This window comes from Homarus americanus, unplaced genomic scaffold (assembly GCF_018991925.1).
Source record: "Homarus americanus isolate GMGI-L3 unplaced genomic scaffold, GMGI_Hamer_2.0 scaffold23598, whole genome shotgun sequence".
Lineage (NCBI taxonomy): Eukaryota > Metazoa > Arthropoda > Malacostraca > Decapoda > Nephropidae > Homarus > Homarus americanus.
Genome location: NW_024731054.1, coordinates 156816 through 175792, shown reverse-complemented (window position 1 = coordinate 175792; position 18977 = coordinate 156816). Strand labels below are relative to the sequence as shown.

The 18977-nt window shown below is 37.2% G+C and overlaps 1 protein-coding gene across 1 annotated transcript; it reads right to left on the bottom strand.

The window, feature by feature from the left end:
* Window positions 1-340: 340 nt before the first annotated feature.
* On the bottom strand, window positions 341-17971 carry LOC121867455 (protein disulfide-isomerase A3-like). The gene is made up of 10 exons (XM_042367366.1): window positions 17785-17971; window positions 12436-12523; window positions 11717-11837; window positions 11468-11602; window positions 10255-10462; window positions 7382-7514; window positions 6821-6981; window positions 5199-5427; window positions 1150-1278; window positions 341-905 (listed from the first exon to the last, which is right to left on the bottom strand). Exons 1-10 carry the CDS (start codon window positions 17919-17921, stop codon window positions 801-803), a joined length of 1446 nt encoding a protein of 481 aa, XP_042223300.1. The 5' UTR covers window positions 17922-17971; the 3' UTR covers window positions 341-800.
* Between the last annotated feature and the right edge of the window lie 1006 nt (window positions 17972-18977).

Sequence of the window (18977 nt, the reverse complement as noted above, 5' to 3'; positions counted from 1 at the left end):
AAATATTAAAATAAAGATAAGATTATAAACCAATATATACTAGCAGCAGCCAACCACCTCCATAAACTTACAAATTCCTTCTTCTGGAAAAGAGATCCATTCTAAGTAATAAGAACAGGACTGGGACTGGATTGTATGAAGTGACATGCACCAAATTAATATAAGGGCCTTGATATGAAAGGATCATCTAGTGATGTAGTAGAGAACTTACTTGCAAGGTGAAAATTCGCTTCATAAAAAAATTACGTAAATATAATCTCAAGTGCCACAATCGAAGTTCATGGATATTTTCACCGGGTCAGCCACAGGCACTGAATTAATGGATAAAAATAAATCCTAATTATATTATAAAATTTATTAAGTTAACTGAATGCATTATATTTGAAACTTATGCACTCATGTTCTGGAAAAGAGCAGGAATGATTGTAGGAAGAACTCAATACAAAAAAGTTCTGTGCATAGCATCCAAATGACTAAAGGAACAATAGTTTTAACAATAATAAACATTCACCACAATGTATATGATTGCACTAACATTTATTCTTCAATCTCTCCTCACACAAACAGGCACCAAACAAACTTCACTGGTGTGGTAATTCTTTAAAAGTCGGTCCTTAAATACTGATCCATCATGTACAAATAGGTAAGCACTTGAATACTATTTTTTCTAAGACTTTACCAATGTCATTTTGCTACATAATTTAGATTATGTACTTCAGGAAAAATTAACCTGCACCATTTAACATTCACCACTCAAGAGACACTGGGGGGGCCTCCTAGCAGACCAGTGTTTACAGATCTCACAGTTCTGTCTTCTTGGGGTTTCCTTTGCGATCCCAACCGTTGAGTTCGCTTGAAGCTTCTTTAGCAATGTATGGGATGAAATCATCCAGTTCCCGGCCACCCTAAAAGTAAGGAGAGACGTTATTATACCGTAAACCTTACAGATTATTAAAATCTTAGGAATCAGTCAACATTCATCAAGCCCACACAAGTGTGGTAATTGGTAGTGAAACATTGATGATTTAAAATACATCAAAAGTAAGATTCTTTTTTAAAACTAAATGGATTACAAGGAAAAAATAGTAGCTACATATTATACAGGTATAATGAATAAAAATATTGTACATTATGTAATGAATCACTTACATTGTATGGGACTGGTTCACCTCCCTTGGGTTTCCAGAAGAGAGTGGGGAACCCTCTCACATTGAATGAAGATGGTACATCATTCGCTGTGGCATCCATCTTTACAATTTCTACAGCTTCATCTTTCATCTGCAAGCAAAAGATTTTTTAGCAACAAACATTCCCTCATCTTAAGACAATGCATTGTGGTGTCTATTATACTATAAGATCCACATTACTGAATCGTAAAGATTCAAGAACATACCTTATCTTAAATTTAAAGGAGCAATATACTTCTCTAAAGCTGGCATCCCATGTAGGTCAGGAACAGAAAATCAGGTCTTTCAGGCCGATGCAAAACCATGATGCAGGCAGGGCCACATCCTCATATTCCAAGCCTTCACAGAAATGAACACCTCATCCTACCTTAGAGGCATTTGTTTAAACCATCAATTCAAAGTCCAATAACTTCTTAAGAACATAAGAATGATCCTTTGGCATATACCACTGAAAAGCTTAAGAACTCTAGGATATCTGACCACCAAAGCTCAAAAAGTGAGGTTTTGATCCATTCATTTTTGGATGTCAAACAGCAGAGTGGAGAACATCGTACCTCCACTGTTAAAAATAAACCGATCTCATACATAGCTTGTCCCATGATAAAAAAAAAAAAAGACAGTTTTTCACATATCTTGCATAATTCAACCCTAGCTTTTGAGAAATACTAGGCATAATCCTAGACATAATTTGAAGCAAGATGCCAGATTCACACCAACGCATCTTGGCTATAACCACCACAGCAGATGCTATGAAGAGTTACCAACTCAAACTGAATCCCCACCAGTTACTAACTCGTATGAGAAATAAGATATTTACCAGTAAATTTTTATCATGCGGGGAATAATAAAAAACCTATTGTCTTTTGGCCGCTGGATGACAAAACTTCTTAATCGTTTTACTGCACATTTTTGACGGAACAGCCAAGATCCTTCACCCCCCCCCTCTATCACTCAGAATAAACTCTAAACACGAAGAAAGTTTTTTCCCCTTTATGTATTTGACCTTAAGATTATTATTAATATACAGTATCTGCTTTTTGGCACATTCTGAATGTATCACTGCATATAACGTAATACAGGTCCAGCATAACCAAAAATTAAGAAAATTCCGTATACCTTTCCTAAATTACAAGTTGAAAAATAACCAGTGCCAATGTAAAATACTGAAAAGCAAATTATAAAAAACAAAGCGGAGAAAAACGGGTTTAAAGTTTTTTGAAGTTCAAACAACCATAACTTTTTTTTCGTGCAGCTCAATCCCTCTCATAGCAAACTGTAAGTTAGTACTGGGAATAGTTATTTTATCGCGAGTTGAATGAGAATAACTACCCGTGATTTACAGTCCTTTTATCTTCAAACCAATTATTGCATTTTTCTGCAAAATTCTTATTAGTGTGGGCTAATACTGTAAAACAAGTTGAGGACCACCAAAAACACTAGACTTACCCCCCCTCAAAAAAAAATTAAATTAAAGGATTAAAAATTCATTTGCCTATCAGCATTCATCTTTGTCCCTATTATTAGCCAAAGATATATAATATTGTTAAGTATAATGTGTAATAAGGAAACACCACTACACTAGCCCCCCCCCCCCCAAAGTAATTAACATACAAATACAAAGGCAGAGAAATTTGCATAAAAGTTTATTATAATCCTACTTGGTTTAGTTCCTTCGTTTTATTATCTCTGAAGATCGTACCAAGTTGAAGTTACGTAAATCCTGAGAAGTGCGTATAACTTTAATGGCCTCGTCATAATCAAATTACAATTACTCGTGGCAACCTGTGCCCATTCGTCAACCCTACGCTGTCTCATCCTGCTTTTTTTCAATAGGGCCTTGGGGGGGATGCTCCTGACCCCTGCATCACCTGGTGCTCCACCACCACCACTAAGCTCCCCAACATCAAGTAACTCCTCACCAACATTCTCATGCAGGTCACCCGCACTATTGCCAGTAGCACTTGCATTACCATAATCACCACTAAATTCACCCCCAAAATCACAATCACCAAGCATGGCTGGGGTATCCACGTGAGCACTGTCGTCACTAAATACACGCTCAGGATTTAGGGCCCCTGAACCCACACCAGAAGGTCTGGCCTCACTCGAATCTTGTTCTAAAATCAGGTAGACATTGCACAGCACTTCTCACACCCGCGAATTGAAAGTTTAACACCACCATTTGCATGACGCTGGCTACTTAGCCTCAACACTTGTCATAGCAATGCAGCTTAGCTGGGACACTGCCTCTGCCTACCCCCTAGGAATGGAGCTCCCACACTCCGCTTCTCCCTCCCACTCAGACTGCTAAGTCTCTTGCAGAAAGAAATATTTATTCCATTTATTGAGTAACCAAAAAAGAATTTTTTTTTTTGCACAATATGTATGAATGATCATGCATGTAACCAATTAAAAAATAACCATAACCCCTCTCAACTCAGCCTAGTAGCATAAAGGTTAGGGGGGAGTAGCTACAATAATGAATAACTTGGCAACAATACTGCCAGCGATGTTAACAGATGCAAATGAAAAGAAAATTATCAGTAAATCATCAGTTGCATCACTATTTGTGGATGTGCAGTATACCAGTGATTGAAATTCTGTTCATGTACCAACAGAAATAATCTAAAGGAACAAGCAGGATAAAGAGCTTACAGGCATGGCAAGCCTACCACAAACATGTACCAGGTAGCTGTTGTTCATAGCTAATGTCCCATAAATGCAAAAATTAAAACCCTAAAAAATATTATAATATAATTTGACTGCCTAAAATAAAAACTTGAACTGTACCTAGTACAGTATATATGGTATTCCCTAAAATGGTTTCCTTCACCATTAGCCCATCACTATATACTCCACTGGATAATCAACCAGAGGAAATTCTGCCTAAGAGGAAAGCATCAACTTTCCAAACTAATATATTAGGCAGCCAAGATAATCCATTTTTCCAGACAAACGGGAGGAAAAATATTTGCAACAATCTAACAACCTCTGGAAGTGCCCAGGACTGACAGAAAACACCTTTGTGTATACAATACCAGAGAACTTCGCTCTCCACAAAGTCACATCTGTAACTTGTGTTGTGCAAAGCTCGACAAATCCAAGGTGGTTTATCTTTTTTAACCCCTTCACTACGGGATGACACTTAATTTTATTTGGCTAACACCAGACGATTTTATTCAACATAAAAGGGAACCCCTTGTGCTCAAGAAGAAAAACATTTTGTACACAATAGCAAATACGGAGTGAAGCATCTCGTGTTATGCTCACAGCAATGCTCGCAAGATTTCTCTCATTTTGAGGAAGACCTTAGTAAGTGGCTATCACAATGAACTGCAACTTCCAAGATGAGGGATGCTATCAAATTTGGTTTATTATAGATCAAATCCTGCAAATATATATATTTTCATCTAGCCCCACCAATTAAAGCAGTTTATATCAAGCTTACCTCATTGCAATGAAGCTAGAATATTTGTAATCCATACTTTAAGAAAAGTATCCCCCTCCCCCTATCAAAATTCAAGGCGTGATGTTCTGCATAATGTATTTGATTTTGACAACGAATATTGTGAACAGCTAAATGAACGAGGTATACAGACTTCACGAGTCCAAGATGTAAAAAGGTGTAAATGAGATCGATTTTTTTTTTATAAAGAAAGGGTTGCAAAAAATCTGCACAATTATTATACTACACATCTGAACCCAAAATTTGCAGTGCTGGTTGCTATTTATATTTTTACATTTTTCGCAAATTCTACCCAGTCAATTTGAGGTTTCATGCTATGTACTTCAAAACTAGAACTCGATAAATTATCCTGATTATCTTCAGTCTGGAGCAATGGTTCCACACATTCTATTTTACCAAATGTTTTACCATCAAGTATAAACACAAATACATCAGAGACTGAATAAATAAACAGTCAATGAGATTCAATTCTGGCCACCCTAGAAAGAAAATAGTAATGTGCTTACTGTTACTCAATATTTTTTTTTTAAAGATTTGAAACATACCGCAGTTCCAAGTTCTTCATAAGTTGGAGCCAACTTCTTACAGTGTCCACACCAGGGAGCATAGAACTCAATCATCACATCTTTATCACTATTTGTTACAAGTTCATCAAAGTTCTTGGCAACTGCAACAGCAACTGGGCCATCTTGATCAGGAATAGGTTCAGACTTCACATAAGGCTCTAATTCACCGGCTTTAAGTTTGGTGAGGAATGCTTCGAAAGTTTCCATCCTGTCAAAAGAACAGAGGTGTAAGGATACAAACATTGGAAAATTTTAAATTACATGACTTGCAAGTTTACAAATTTTTGAATACCATTATATTAGGCTTCCAATTTTGCCACAAATGATTCATCTGTATTAATGAGGAACCTTCAAATACAAAACTTTTGGACTATACCAATAATGGTACAGTCAGCTTAGTATAAACTGCGACAAATTATTCTGGTCATGGAGTTATATGGAAGCCCCACCATTACAGTACAGCTCCTCCCTGACTTACGACCACCCGGACATACAACCGCCTCAGTTGTACCAAAATTTTGTCAAATTACGTATTTTTGAGTCCCAACATGTGATTGCGTTGTGTACCGACAAAATTTTCGTTTGTAATTCACCTTAAAATGGCTGACAAGCTTAAAAGTGAGTTTTGTGGTGCAGAGAAGAAAAAGAGACCCCTATTTTAGATTTTTTATGTATTATTTAAGCATTTTTGACTTACGGCCTGGATTTGGGTCCCTAACCCTGTCAGAAGTAGGGGAGGAGCTGTAGTTACACACAGGGTTCCAGTTGTCTCCATACACCAGAACATTTTGTTGCAGTTCCCACTTGGTTGAATGTACATATTACCCACAAAAATAAAAAAAAGGGATTTTTCGTGCAAAACTCAAAAAGGATCTACAGTTCTGGGCACAAAACTTCCAATTATTTAATAACATAAGATGGTGTAAACACTGGGACAAATTGCCAAGCCATCACTTAAAACGATACTGTATAGAAAAATGCTCCTCCGAGAGCTGAATATGAACCTTCATCAGATAACTAATGTAACAAGATAATTTTTCCAAACTTTTGCAAATTAATCAAAGCATAGTTTATCAAAATACTATATTTAATACACAGAAAAACACTAATACTGTATACATGTATATCTTTAGATGGAATCCCTCTCAACCAGAACTCTTCAATAGCCAAAAACAAACATTGAGAAAATTTTCCTGGTACCGGGAAAGTTCTAGGGACGAGAGTTTACCTTTCCGGGTTTGAGAGATGAAAATCATGGGAATTTTCTGGAAATTCCGAGAATTTTTACAGTACCCAAAAAAATTCTGAGGGGGAATTTTTTCCGGTTTTGTGAGGAAATAATGAATCATACTGGAAAACTCCAGAGAAATTCTGGGAATGGGATTTCTTTCTGGGATCGAGAGATGTAATGTGCAATTTCTGGAACTTTGAGAAAATTTTCCCAGTACGTACCAGGAAAATTCCGGGGATGAGGGATTTTTTTCCGGCTTCTGAGAGTTTTCTCATTACCCAAAAATCTTTCATTCCTGGAAGTGCTTGACACCAATTGTTCCGGTTAACTGAGACGTCACTAATATCCTGTATCTAGAAATAATACTTACGAGAAATCTTCCTTCATAATAAATTTTTGGGATTTTGAATCTCTAGCACAGATCACAGGCTTGTCCCCAGGAACAAAGTCCAGACCAAATTCATTGAGCTCATGCTGGAAGTCATCCTTATTCGAAACAGCATAGTTGAATTCCCTGAAGTTCTGTGCTACCTGTAAAATAAATTTAAGTGGATCAAAATTTCTTCTAAAATGAGTACGTATTAGTCCTATGCGTTTGTCAAAGTACTTCTGCAAATCAATTACAGTATTATCTCTAGCAGCCAACTAGAGATCTTTAATTCACATATACCACCAATGACTTCAAAGTGTTACTCTAAAACAAATTAAAATGGAGGGTGGAAAAACCCTGCTTTAAAGCTAACCCTCCTTATAAAAGGTTGACCTTTTTTCCTCCATATAAAACAAATTTTCATGTAAATCTGCAAACCATTTGGGTTCGGTGGAACAGTACCTAGAACTTGTGCAAACTGATCAGCTGCTTTACAAAATATTGTATTTTGCTCCAAATGCTGTACAGGTACAGCACAACACTTCAAATTCTAAACCTCACCTTCAATACACGGTTACGCCAGTAGTTGGTGCCCTTGACGTTCTTCACATAATCCACGTTGTAGTATGCAACCACGAGAGGAGAACCGAAGTCCTGAGCACTATCTTGAGTACGATGACCCACCAAACCATGGCTGTAAAACATTTAATAAGATTTCTATTACCAATGAACTTTTAACTTCTGCCACATAACTTTCCTATTTTCTACTTAAAAGGAAAAGCTTTCCCAAAGTTAGATATGCATGATCACTTTCCTGTATTAGTGATTTGGGATAAACAAGTACAGTTAACCCTCACTTTACGCGGTTAATGTAACCCGGAGGGTCCCGCGTAAAGTGAATAACATAACATATGGGATTAATTGAAATGGAGTCCGGGCCGATCCCCAAACTCCACTTTTTGACGACACACAACTATGTTGTAGTAAAAATATTATCTTAACTTTATGATGGTATGCACACAATTAATAATTAAGAGAAATATCAATAATATTAGGTTTTTTAACACTTACATTAGTAGAAAAAATGGCTGGGCACACGGGGATGGGCAGTTGGTTCCGAGGCGGAGGGCAGATTATTGGCCCTCACCTGTCACTTTTATCAATTGTATCACTATCCACCAGAGGCTTGCAGGGCCTCTTTGTCAAACTCCCCAAAGTCCATACAAGTCCATATCCTCACCATAATTATCACTATCACTGACTTGGGCCGGCTGTGGTGGGTGGCGGGTGAAGAACTAGTAATGTTTTGATGACTGGGCGACCTTGTGCGCACCATGTTCGCGCAGCTTACACAACATGGCGGATGGCGGGAGGTTTGGATCCAAAAATGGCGCGGCTCGCCAGCCGCTCTCCGCGTAAAGGGGTACACGCACCGCGGAATGTGAGCATCCTGGGTTCCTGCAGGGCACCTCGTAAATGTGGAAACGCGGAATGCAGGACCGCGTAAAGTGAGGGTTAACTGTATACTGTACGTAGTACCATATACTGTACCTAATTTTAAAACGAGTTAGTGAGGAGACAAGTGAAAACAAGAAACTAGTGGGTGAGCTACTAAGAGACGAACTTAGAAAAGCAGAGACTAAAGGTTTCTCTTAACACTCTTGGGGTTTTCATATGCAATATCATCTAAATTATTGTTAGGGATTTTCATATGGAAATTTGCATATGAACAAAATATTACAATAAAATAATTTTATGTTTTCGTATGAATGCTAGATAAGCAAGACATTTGGCTATGTCACTGATCAGTCACGTATGTAAACTGCCTCTAAGGTTACGCGAGTGACCACACCAGTTGCCATTGTGGTTCAACGACACAGGATGTAACCTTGACCTTCATTTCCCACCATTTTCTAGTGACTTGTACCAATTTCTCATTAATCAATTTCATTTATTGATAACTGTGTTACGATAGTTTTGAACCATGCCTTATGTTGCTGGCGAAGGTGGAAGGGTGGGAAAACATAAAAAGTACAAGATTACACTGTGGTGAGGCCTTTCCCAGTGTCCCTGGCTCTTCTAGTGCAAGTGATAGTTTGTCTGGCCCTTCAACAAGTAGTCCTAGTGCTAAGGGAACTGCCTAGCATGTGGCTAAAATGAAAATAAACGTGTCACACACATGGCGCCATCGCATCATGGCTTACCTCGTGACAGCTCATGTCCCTCACAAGTGGGCACTACCCGTACTCCCACAAACAATTTAATCGCCTTGTTCAGGCTAAGTACGGCACTGTGGGACACTGAGGCGGAGAGGAAAGGGTGGGAGGAACATGAAGTGCTCCAATATGTAAGTACTGAAATCTATGTATTTTCATAAAATTTATATTATACTGTTATGCATTACATTTAACCAATAATTTATGAGTATTATTTCATACGAATTCTGAAAATACGAAGCATTTACATGCATATTATGTATAATCTATGTAAAAAGGTGAATAGGAGAGTGGAATATTCATGCTTGGGAGCTTGAGTGACAGCCATGCACTACAATTCGTGAAATACTTGTGCTTGCATATAGATTTTATTTTTACCTATACAGTATAACACTGTTTGTAGATAATGTATTTACAATGTTAATGCAACAATAGTAAGCTTGTTATTATATACAGTTATGTACAGTTATCTTTAGCACTCCGAGGGAAAAATTAAGAGTCTGTACTTGGCCTGGGCGGCTCATCAGAAAGCACAATTTACACCACTATTACCTAGCGAAATATAATTTTTTTCACAACTTTAATATAACTATTTTGCTAAATGTGTATTCTTTAAAAAATAAACTTTAAATTGGAATCTCACGAAATAAAGGTATAAAGTGATAAACATTTTCATTAAGCGGAAATTTTTTTTTCTACTCGCACTTACGTATAAAAATTAATATTTTATGGCGATTGCTCAAAACTGTTTGTAGATAATTTACAATGCTAATGCAACAAACCCCACCTTTTTATCTCAACTAGCAAGCTTGCTATGACTCATTATGTTCAGTTATCTCTTGTGAGGTTCAGTCAAGTGCGGTGAGGCGAGTACCCAGCCAGACTCCAAGCGTCTCACTGAAGCGCACCTCCCTAAACCCAAGAGTGTTAACTATAGCACCCTAATGAGGCTGACGTTAAATGCAAAGGACCACTGAAAGAATCCTTATCAGGGCTCCTTTATATACAGTATATATGGCAGTTATACATCAACTTAAATAAATTTTTTGTGGCACCAATTATAGTCATATCACTAGTGTAAACTTAAATGGTTGTAAATTAACTTAAAAATACTTTCATTAAATGGTAAATTAAGTATTTTTAAGTTTTAAATTATATAAAAGTATATAATCCATTTTGTTAATACCATACCCTGAATAACAAAAAAATCATACTCACAAGTTATCTTTCACAAATGTTTCAATTGCAGACTTGTCATTTGGTCCTTCATATACAACAGAGGTCTCCTCAAATTTGTTCTCCAAGTGTTTTGGTCTGATCAGCACCACTACATTATCGTATCCATATTTTTCATTTATCTCCGCCTTTACCGAGTGACCAAAACGTACAGTTTCTCGCAGTTTATCTGCTGCCTTGAGGAAAGCATCTGAAATAAAATGCAAGGTTAGTGCTAAAATAAATATTAAAATTGTAACAGTTCTAGCATTCCAACACCACCTCCCACAATATCCCTTGAACCATCCCAGCATTTTTGTCAAATGCCTTTTTTTTTTAATATCTGGTCTATCAAACCCTTACATCCAATAAATCTCCCCCCCCCACTTTTTGCTCAAACCCTCATTTACAACCCTACTACACAACAGTACAGCACATCTAGGTTCTTGGAAGAAAATTTTTTTTTTTTAAATTTCCTGGTCACCTTGACACGTTACCCACATTTTAGTTCACTATGTACCAAATACTTTGGTGCTTCATTATTGCATGTTGCGCCCTACATTCATTACAAAGGGTAGAACAATGCGCTAAACAGCTATTTATTATTTCGTGAGTTGTTGAGCCGTTGGTGAAACTAATTTTACTGTCATGACCATCCTTAGCCCAGAAACACTCAAGTCTCCTCCTTTCACTACAATGCCTGGCATACAAAAATATAACGAGACAGCAATAATATTTTTTTTTTTTAATTTAAGTCACATGATTTCCAAACTGATTTCCTAGTCCAGTACTGACCATATACCTTGACCTACAAGGGTTTTAAAGTCAAATTACTTACTATGAGCCCCCAAAGACGATTTTAACAAAAATTATCTAATTTAAGTACTGTACAGGTAGCGAACCAAAATTTTGTTGGGGTAAACATGTAAAATCTGCCTCTTCCTTAGACCATAACTACATAGCCATGTTAAAGATCACAACTATGTTGGAAAGTCAGTGATCTTGTAGTACATAACTGTACAAAATTTTGAAACCAAGATCAGTTCATCAGGACTAACATAACATTCGCTCATCTGGTCATATATAAACTAGATATAATTTATAGCAATAAAGCAGTTCCTGAGGGGAATACTGTTTATGTGAACTATGATCAAAAGTCATATGCTCTCATGTGTGGCATGAATTATCTAGTCTAGAGATTTATATAGTTACTCACCTTTAAGTTTTGAGTCGTCGCCAAAGAACAATACACTAACTTCAGGAGCACTAAGGAAGGCCTCAGCCACCTCAATGGAATTAAGCTCCTTGGATGCTGGCCCAACCTGTGATCTCATGTACTTTACAATACCATCTGCAAACATAATATAATGAAAAAACTTAGTTTCTAAACAGGATTCCATTCAAAATCTCAAAATCCTATGGCAAACAATTAAAAATTCTGTAAATAACCGAATTCAAAACTCACTTGCTTCACGAGGACCATTGTAATCGGAGGAGAGGTCTCCACCTCTGAAAATTTTTAAGGTAGGGTACCCAGAAACACCATATTTCCCACAGGTGTCTTTTCCATCTTCCGTACAATCAACCTATAAAAGAGACCACCGTATACAATTTATCCAAAGTCACAGGGACCTTTAAGACAATGAACTATCAGTTCCTGCATTTATCCCCATGAACTATAAACCAGCAACACTACATGCTGTACAAATTCCAAACATGATTTTTACCCATATAAAGAACTTATGCCACTTAAAAATTCACATGTAACACTTTACTGAATGAAATGATCAATAGAATCAAAGGACTACTGTACTGTATTTGAGTGCTCTCCATTGTGCTAATCCTATTTTTTTTTACTTGACAAAGCCAAACATTCAACTAAAACACCATTGCCAATATTCATGATACAGTACTGGGCTTTCTAAATGACCCTTTATGTACAGTGGCAGAGGTTTCTCTTTGTCCTCCCTCCCTCTCTCTCATACAAACACACACACTTAGGAGAGCATCAAAGCTTACACAAGTTAAAGCTGTGCCAGATAACTTTTACCCTTCTCCCTTTTATACACCTTAGTGCCTGTGATCCAATTCCTTAATAACTATTGGCTACATACAAGTACTGTACTAACCCAATGAATGTTCTTAATACAGCTGAAGTAAACTGAATATGTACTTATTGTTTACCTTTGCCAATATCACTAGAGGATCATTGGTCTTCAGAGAAGTAGCTGCTTTCTCAAACTCTGGTTTCAATCGTTTGCAATGTCCACACCTGTTGACAATGAAATACTGTATTAAATCTAGGTAAATTTCCAATTCCTTTAATACTGTACATATTTATCAAAACAAAATAAAAAATAAAATATTTTAACACCTGTATAATATTTGCGCACTGTATTCAACACGGCACACATCAAGACTACTGTGCGAAATTTTCGAAAATTTAATCTCACCCAAGTTTGACAGTACAGTACTTTGTCACTAAATACTGCTGGCCTGTAGGATTTTTCTTACGCAAATATTAAGTTAGAGCATTACCTACGAGTTTCTTAATGCACGAAAAAGTGGCAGATAATTTTTCTTATTTATCCAACTTGCTCTACAGTATATTTTAAGTTCCTGTACAAAGGGCAGCTCCATTCATTCATACTCTCTACTGTGGCTCTACAGAACACCAGGATGGAGTCATTAACTCCAGTCTTTTAACAAAACTTATCTAACCATAATTATAAATAAACAAACCCCATAAGATTAATGTGGACCATCTCATGAATGGTTTAATACTGTAGTTGCAACTATGTCCTCAAATAAATGGTTGATCCTTTTTTTTTTTTTTTGCATATTTAAAATAATTTAAGTTCAAAATACAGTACAGTAGTTCTTTTAAGGTTAATATTTTTTCTGGAAGACATTTTATTAAAACTGCCCACTGGATCTGCATTACCAGTTTATGAATCTGGTGACAATCCCAACAACCTTTTGTCAAAATTTGTCAACAGTATGGTATTCTTGTCTATGGGGTCTTACAAAAATGTTGCCAAATTTCAATAATCTTAACCCATGTTTTTACCACTCCAAGAATCCACACAAGTCCACCTGGGTTTGGGTGAACTTACAAAAATAACATTTGTGTTCAACTAAAATCATAACGCCTATTTTCAAAAAACCTTCAACGACTTGGTTGAAAGTATACTTGGACCATTACTATTTATTATAGTATACATAAATGACCTATGCATAGACAGCAACAGAAGTAAATTTGCCGATACTAAAACAGGGCATGTAATTAATGTGACGAAGACTCCGCAAAACTACATGAAGATTAAACCGTTTCGAATGGTCTAAAAAATGGCATACGAAATTAAATGAGGACAAATGTAAAGTACTTAGTCTGGGAGGCATAAACAGAAACCAGTTACCAAATGAACAACGTTAGAGAAATCCGACCGAGAAAGAATGAGGAGTAATGATAAATAGGAAACTTAAACCAAGTAAAGTATGTGCACTTGCTCGAAACAAGGCTAACAAAGTATTGGGTTCATCCAAAGGAGTATTTTTTACAAGACTAGCGAGGTCACCCTAAAACTATACCTTGCGCTTGCGATACCTCACTTGGATTACGCAGTTCAGTTCTGGTCACCGTTCTAGAGAATGGATACAGAATCCCTAGAAAGAATTCAGGGGAGAATTACAAGACTAATCCCAGGCATTAGGAATCTTGAGTACAGAGACAGGTCAAAGCATCTTAATTTGCACTCCCTCGAGAGACAGTGAGGGGCGATACGATACAGGTGTATAAATGGCAGTCAGGCTTAAACAAAGGTGATACAAAAATGGTACTCAAACTATCCAACCAGGAGCAAACTCGTAGGAATGGTTTTAAATAAGACATTTAGATTTAGGCGAGATTGATAAACATCGGTTTGGAAATAGAGTAATGGACGAGTGGAACAAGTTAACGAACATCATTAACTCTAATACGCTGGATAGCTTCAAACGTAGGTTGGATGGATATACGAGCGATAGGGGTTGGGAGTAAATGGGACTGCCCAGTATTGGCCAATGTGCTCGTTGCAGTTTCCTCTATTCTTATGACAAATGATTGAATAAAACTAACACTCAACAAGAATTAGGGATTGATTCCGAAATCCCAGTTTTTGGCCGAGCCTGAAGTCTTGGGTTGTGAACCTTGGTTTAACAATTTCATAATCCATCACGAACAAGTTACATTTTTTTCTGTAACACGTAAGCGCCAGGAAGTGTAGTATAGAGGATCCTAACAAAATATGCTGTTCAATTAAAAGTACACCTCTACACTTCCTGTGAAAATTATTGAGGAACCAAATTAATGATAAAGAGAGTTCAGTAATACCTGCACTAACAGATATCACAAAAAATTTTTATGATGTGATAAAAGGAAAAAGTACAGTATTGTAAAACAGATGGTGTCCTCTCCTACCCTAATACACGCTTGTCAACGACCATCTACCACTAGTTATAAATCGAAAATCAACCAACCAAACCTGACCTAACCTAACATACCTATCCTCAGACAGAAATTCATTATTGTAGGTTAGGTAGGTTTGGGCTTTATTTTGTTTATAGTTCGTATGGAAAGTTTGCCGAGATTGTTCCTGAGCATTATGATCCCTTCACACGTGAGTACAAGAATTTAACCCTAAACATGGCAGGAAACTACCAATTAAAAAAATTGAAAAGCCAATTCATCCAAACATTTTATATTCAAATAGGAAGAAATAAGTTTCCCCCAAAAGAATTTTCCCCATTGTCTCAACATGCAATGTAAACTATTACCGGTTAGGTTGGGGTAGGTACTGTAGGTTCATCCTGACTGAGAAATCATATACATACTTTTCCCCATTGTCTCAACTGTAAACTATTACCGGTTAGGTTGGGATAGGTACTGTAGGTTCATCCTGTCTGAGAAATCTTATACGTACTGTACTATGGGTGGACAAAGCAATTCCCCCACCTGTTTTGGTATACCTGTATAGTATTATTGAAGTAAAAAAGAAATATCTTCTATAGGAAATTAATCTAAAATAGTTTAGTTAGCCTGGACCCATTCCAAACTAATTACCCAGAATTTCCAGAAAACATTAATATCCAAAGGTTTACACCGAACTCTCATTCTCATGTAACACCGAAAAAATGGCATTTCACTTGTTGCCACTAAACGAATCTCTGGAATTTTACAGTTGCAATCAGTAGCTTTGACAATTCTAAGACTCTGCAATGGCATTTCTGGCATAAATTACATCAAAAGACAGTGGAGCTCCCCAGTTGGGTTAGGTTAAATTCAAAACTTTTTCTGACAGTTTTCGATGTGTTTTAAACATTTTTAGAGCAAATCTCTTGGTTCCGAGATGGGAGTGGGGGCTTCTCAAACTATCAATTTGCACCAGAAATGAAGGTCAAATTCGTTCCTAACATCAAAAATAGTTTCAACTTCAAATTCATATACCTGTAATGGCAACAAGTGAAAATGTACCCAAAAAGTTACATGGCCAGCTTATCTACTAGGTCTATTACCCTGATAAAATAGACTAATTTAGGTACCTTCACTATTCAACACCTCCCTACACAAGGAACAGGCCCCTTGGTAAGCTTGACACCTGTCAGTTTGGTGGTCACCTACAGGTCGAGCTTCTCTTCCCCACTGCTGTAGGCAGTAGTGTACTGGGATAACAGGAAATTTCCCCGTGGGTCCCAAAGTGATGGTTCCTTTGAGTACGTTTTGGGGTTAAGTGGGCCCTTTTGGACCCTTATGAGTGGGCCCTTTTACAAGTTTTCCCGGCAGAAATTTTTGACCCAGTCCGCCACTGGCTGTAGGAAACTGTTCAGTCTGCCCTGGTACCAAACAAGGGCCAATTGAGTTGTACACAGATGCACTAACCACTGAGGTGGCCCTATTAAGCCACTTGAAGTCCCATCTAGTATTCATGCTGGATGTTTTGCTGTGACCGGCCAAGTTCCCACGGTCATTTTTCGTGTTCCACCCATCACATTTTTTCACGAGTAAAATATATTTTTTCGCCAGTTTTCTTCCCGTTTTAGAGTATTCGGACATTTATATTTGGGCCAAATCACCTTTTTTTTTTAGGTTGGTTAGTTAGGTAAGGTTGGGTTAGGTTTTCTGGCGGTTTTAGATTCCGACATTGATAATTATAAAACAGGAAGAAAACTAAAAAAAATGTATAATTTACATGCGAGATATGTGATGGGTGGATAACAAAAAATGACCTTACCTACTAAAACTTTTACCATGAATGCACTCTGATTGGCTTAGTACTTTCTGTTTAATGTGACAGATCTGCCACCCAGCTAGGAAGTTAGGTAAGGTTAGCTAGGTTTCTTTGGTTTGTTAGGTCAGGTTCTATTAGGTCCTAGTAAATGTCATCTCTTATAATAAGTTTCCATGCACCACAGAAATAAGGTTAGTATGTTTATAGCTACAAAATATTGACTCACAGCAAAATGAATGCCAAATGCCGCCAGAGTCACTGGCGAATATAGTTCTTGCGTTTGCTGGTAATGGATGGTTAGCCAATCGGAGCACACTCACCATGAAATAGCATTAGTGGAAACTAACCCAGCCACGGCAAAATATCCACTGCCTGTAGTACAAGTATTTTTAAGCCTTGTGAATCTGATCAGAATCATTAAGTACATTAGCATTAAAGAAACAAATGACATATGCACAAAATATAAAACATTTGCCTAGTGGTCCTCGTATTAACATTTTACCATATCAATTCTGTCTGGCTTCATGGCCATGTAAACTTCCCTCAAGAGCTGATGATATAAACAAAGCTATCAGATCACCCAAGTGTCTGAATAAATTTAATCTTTAATTTACCTCACCTAAAACTAATAACATTCATTGGGTGAACAAGTACCTCCAAATATCCATATGTAAGTATTAAATTTATCCACTGGTCTTACAAATAGCAGTCAACGGCACTGTACTTCCATCATGCATGATTAAATGGTTAATATTCGTCCATTGACTGTCTGCAGGAAGTTCATTGTCTCCTTGTACAGGTATGTTAGGAAGGTTGGATCCTTTGGTTTGAGAATAGATTTTCTTTGTGTATTTTGGGGCGTTTTACCCAAATTTGACATTCACTTTTTGTGCAAATTAGCTGTTAAGAATTTGCACAAGAAATGGTCAGATTTGAGTAAAACAAAACCTCTTCCCACCAAAAAATTAAAACCGCCTTAAAATGGATACATTATTTACTTAAGGCGCCGTAAGGAAAGCCTTCCCTGGCGAAGTTTTCCTCTGGTGGCCCGGAGCTGCCATGCTCCTTCCTCGGTGCTTGCAGAAAGCACCACACCACCTCCCCTCTATATCCTCCACACTGTTTACCTTCACTTAAACACACTCCTCATTATTCCACTACAAGTATCCCTTACTGCCAACAAGACAATACTACCCCGGTACAACATCAGGTAAAGGGTGTTGACTGGAAATATCGCCTGTTTCCACACACCCTTCAGATAACTCACCACGGGGCGTAGAACATCACCAAGACTGTATCGTAACTCCCAACTTTGGTGTCGAAGTCGGCATCTCCCAACTGCAACACATCATCGGCAAAAGCAGCTGCCACAAGGGTAAATAGTATCAGTAATCTTGGAGCCATGATTCCGTTACCTTCCTCTTTACTCAATTCTTGTCAACTGTTTAAATGCCGGCCAGGCTGCTGCTGCCTCTACTACCTGCGATGCCAAGTATTATTTTAATTCTTTATTCACCTGTAAAATGTAAACACTTCTCATCACTCATATACATCTTGGGTAATAAAAATATACTTATAAAAATTACTTATATAAATTTTAAAATAAATATACCGAGGTTTTACTTAGAAAAAATATAAAAGTCGATAAAATCTTCATTTGACGTGTTGCAGTGTCTCTGTGTTGGCCAGTAACTATTGGCTGAGGGAAGACTACTACAGCCAATCACCGCCTTACACTTAGTTTGGCACCTCAGAGCGCGCGGTTTAAACTTACGTGAACACCTGTTAAGCAGATAGATAGATAGTTAGAATAATTAAATATATGGATATGCATTTATTCAGTTAAATTATCATGAATGTTCAAATTAGTTTATTATCAACGTAGACAGTGCTGGAATACTAACACTAGGAAACAGTAGGTTAAGGGTATCCGGCCGTATCACATATAGATGAATAAATTAATCAGTCTTGGTGAGCAGTACAAAGATGCATACCTAATGAAACAACCGTTAATGAAGAAAGTGAATGCGCTTCAAGGGAGATACTGAAAGTTAACAGGTGGAAACTGATTTAGACTTCAAATTGTTGTATGGCACAGAAAACTTTTCCCCCCAAAATCAAATGAAATTTTTTATTCATGGCCCATTTCTTTAGTGAAAACCAGAAACATGCATAAAGTAGCCTTCAAACAGCCGGCAACAATATCAGTAATTATAATTAATGTAGATAACAACAATAACAAAATAAATAGAATATTGCATGATATAAAGATAAATGGCGAAGGACCTTTAAAGACATACCATTATTTTCCCTTGTCCTACAACGTGAAGATAAGCGACACAACTTTTAAATGGAGTTAAGATCTTATCTATCATCATTGTGCTGGCACGTGTGAAGACCTTTATTTGATGCCAGCTGACTCACTGATAAAAACACTAGCTTCAGCAATTGTAGATTACC

Coding starts and splice junctions, on each gene's coding strand:
- LOC121867455 (XM_042367366.1), bottom strand. CDS start 17,921: ATGGCTCCAAGATTACTGATACTATTTACCCTTGTGGCAGCTGCTTTT. Junction 11,838..12,435: donor CTCTAGTGATATTGGCAAAG/GTAAACAATAAG, acceptor TCTCTTTTATAG/GTTGATTGTACGGAAGATGG. Junction 1,279..5,198: donor ATGAAGAACTTGGAACTGCG/GTATGTTTCAAA, acceptor TTTTGCTTGCAG/ATGAAAGATGAAGCTGTAGA.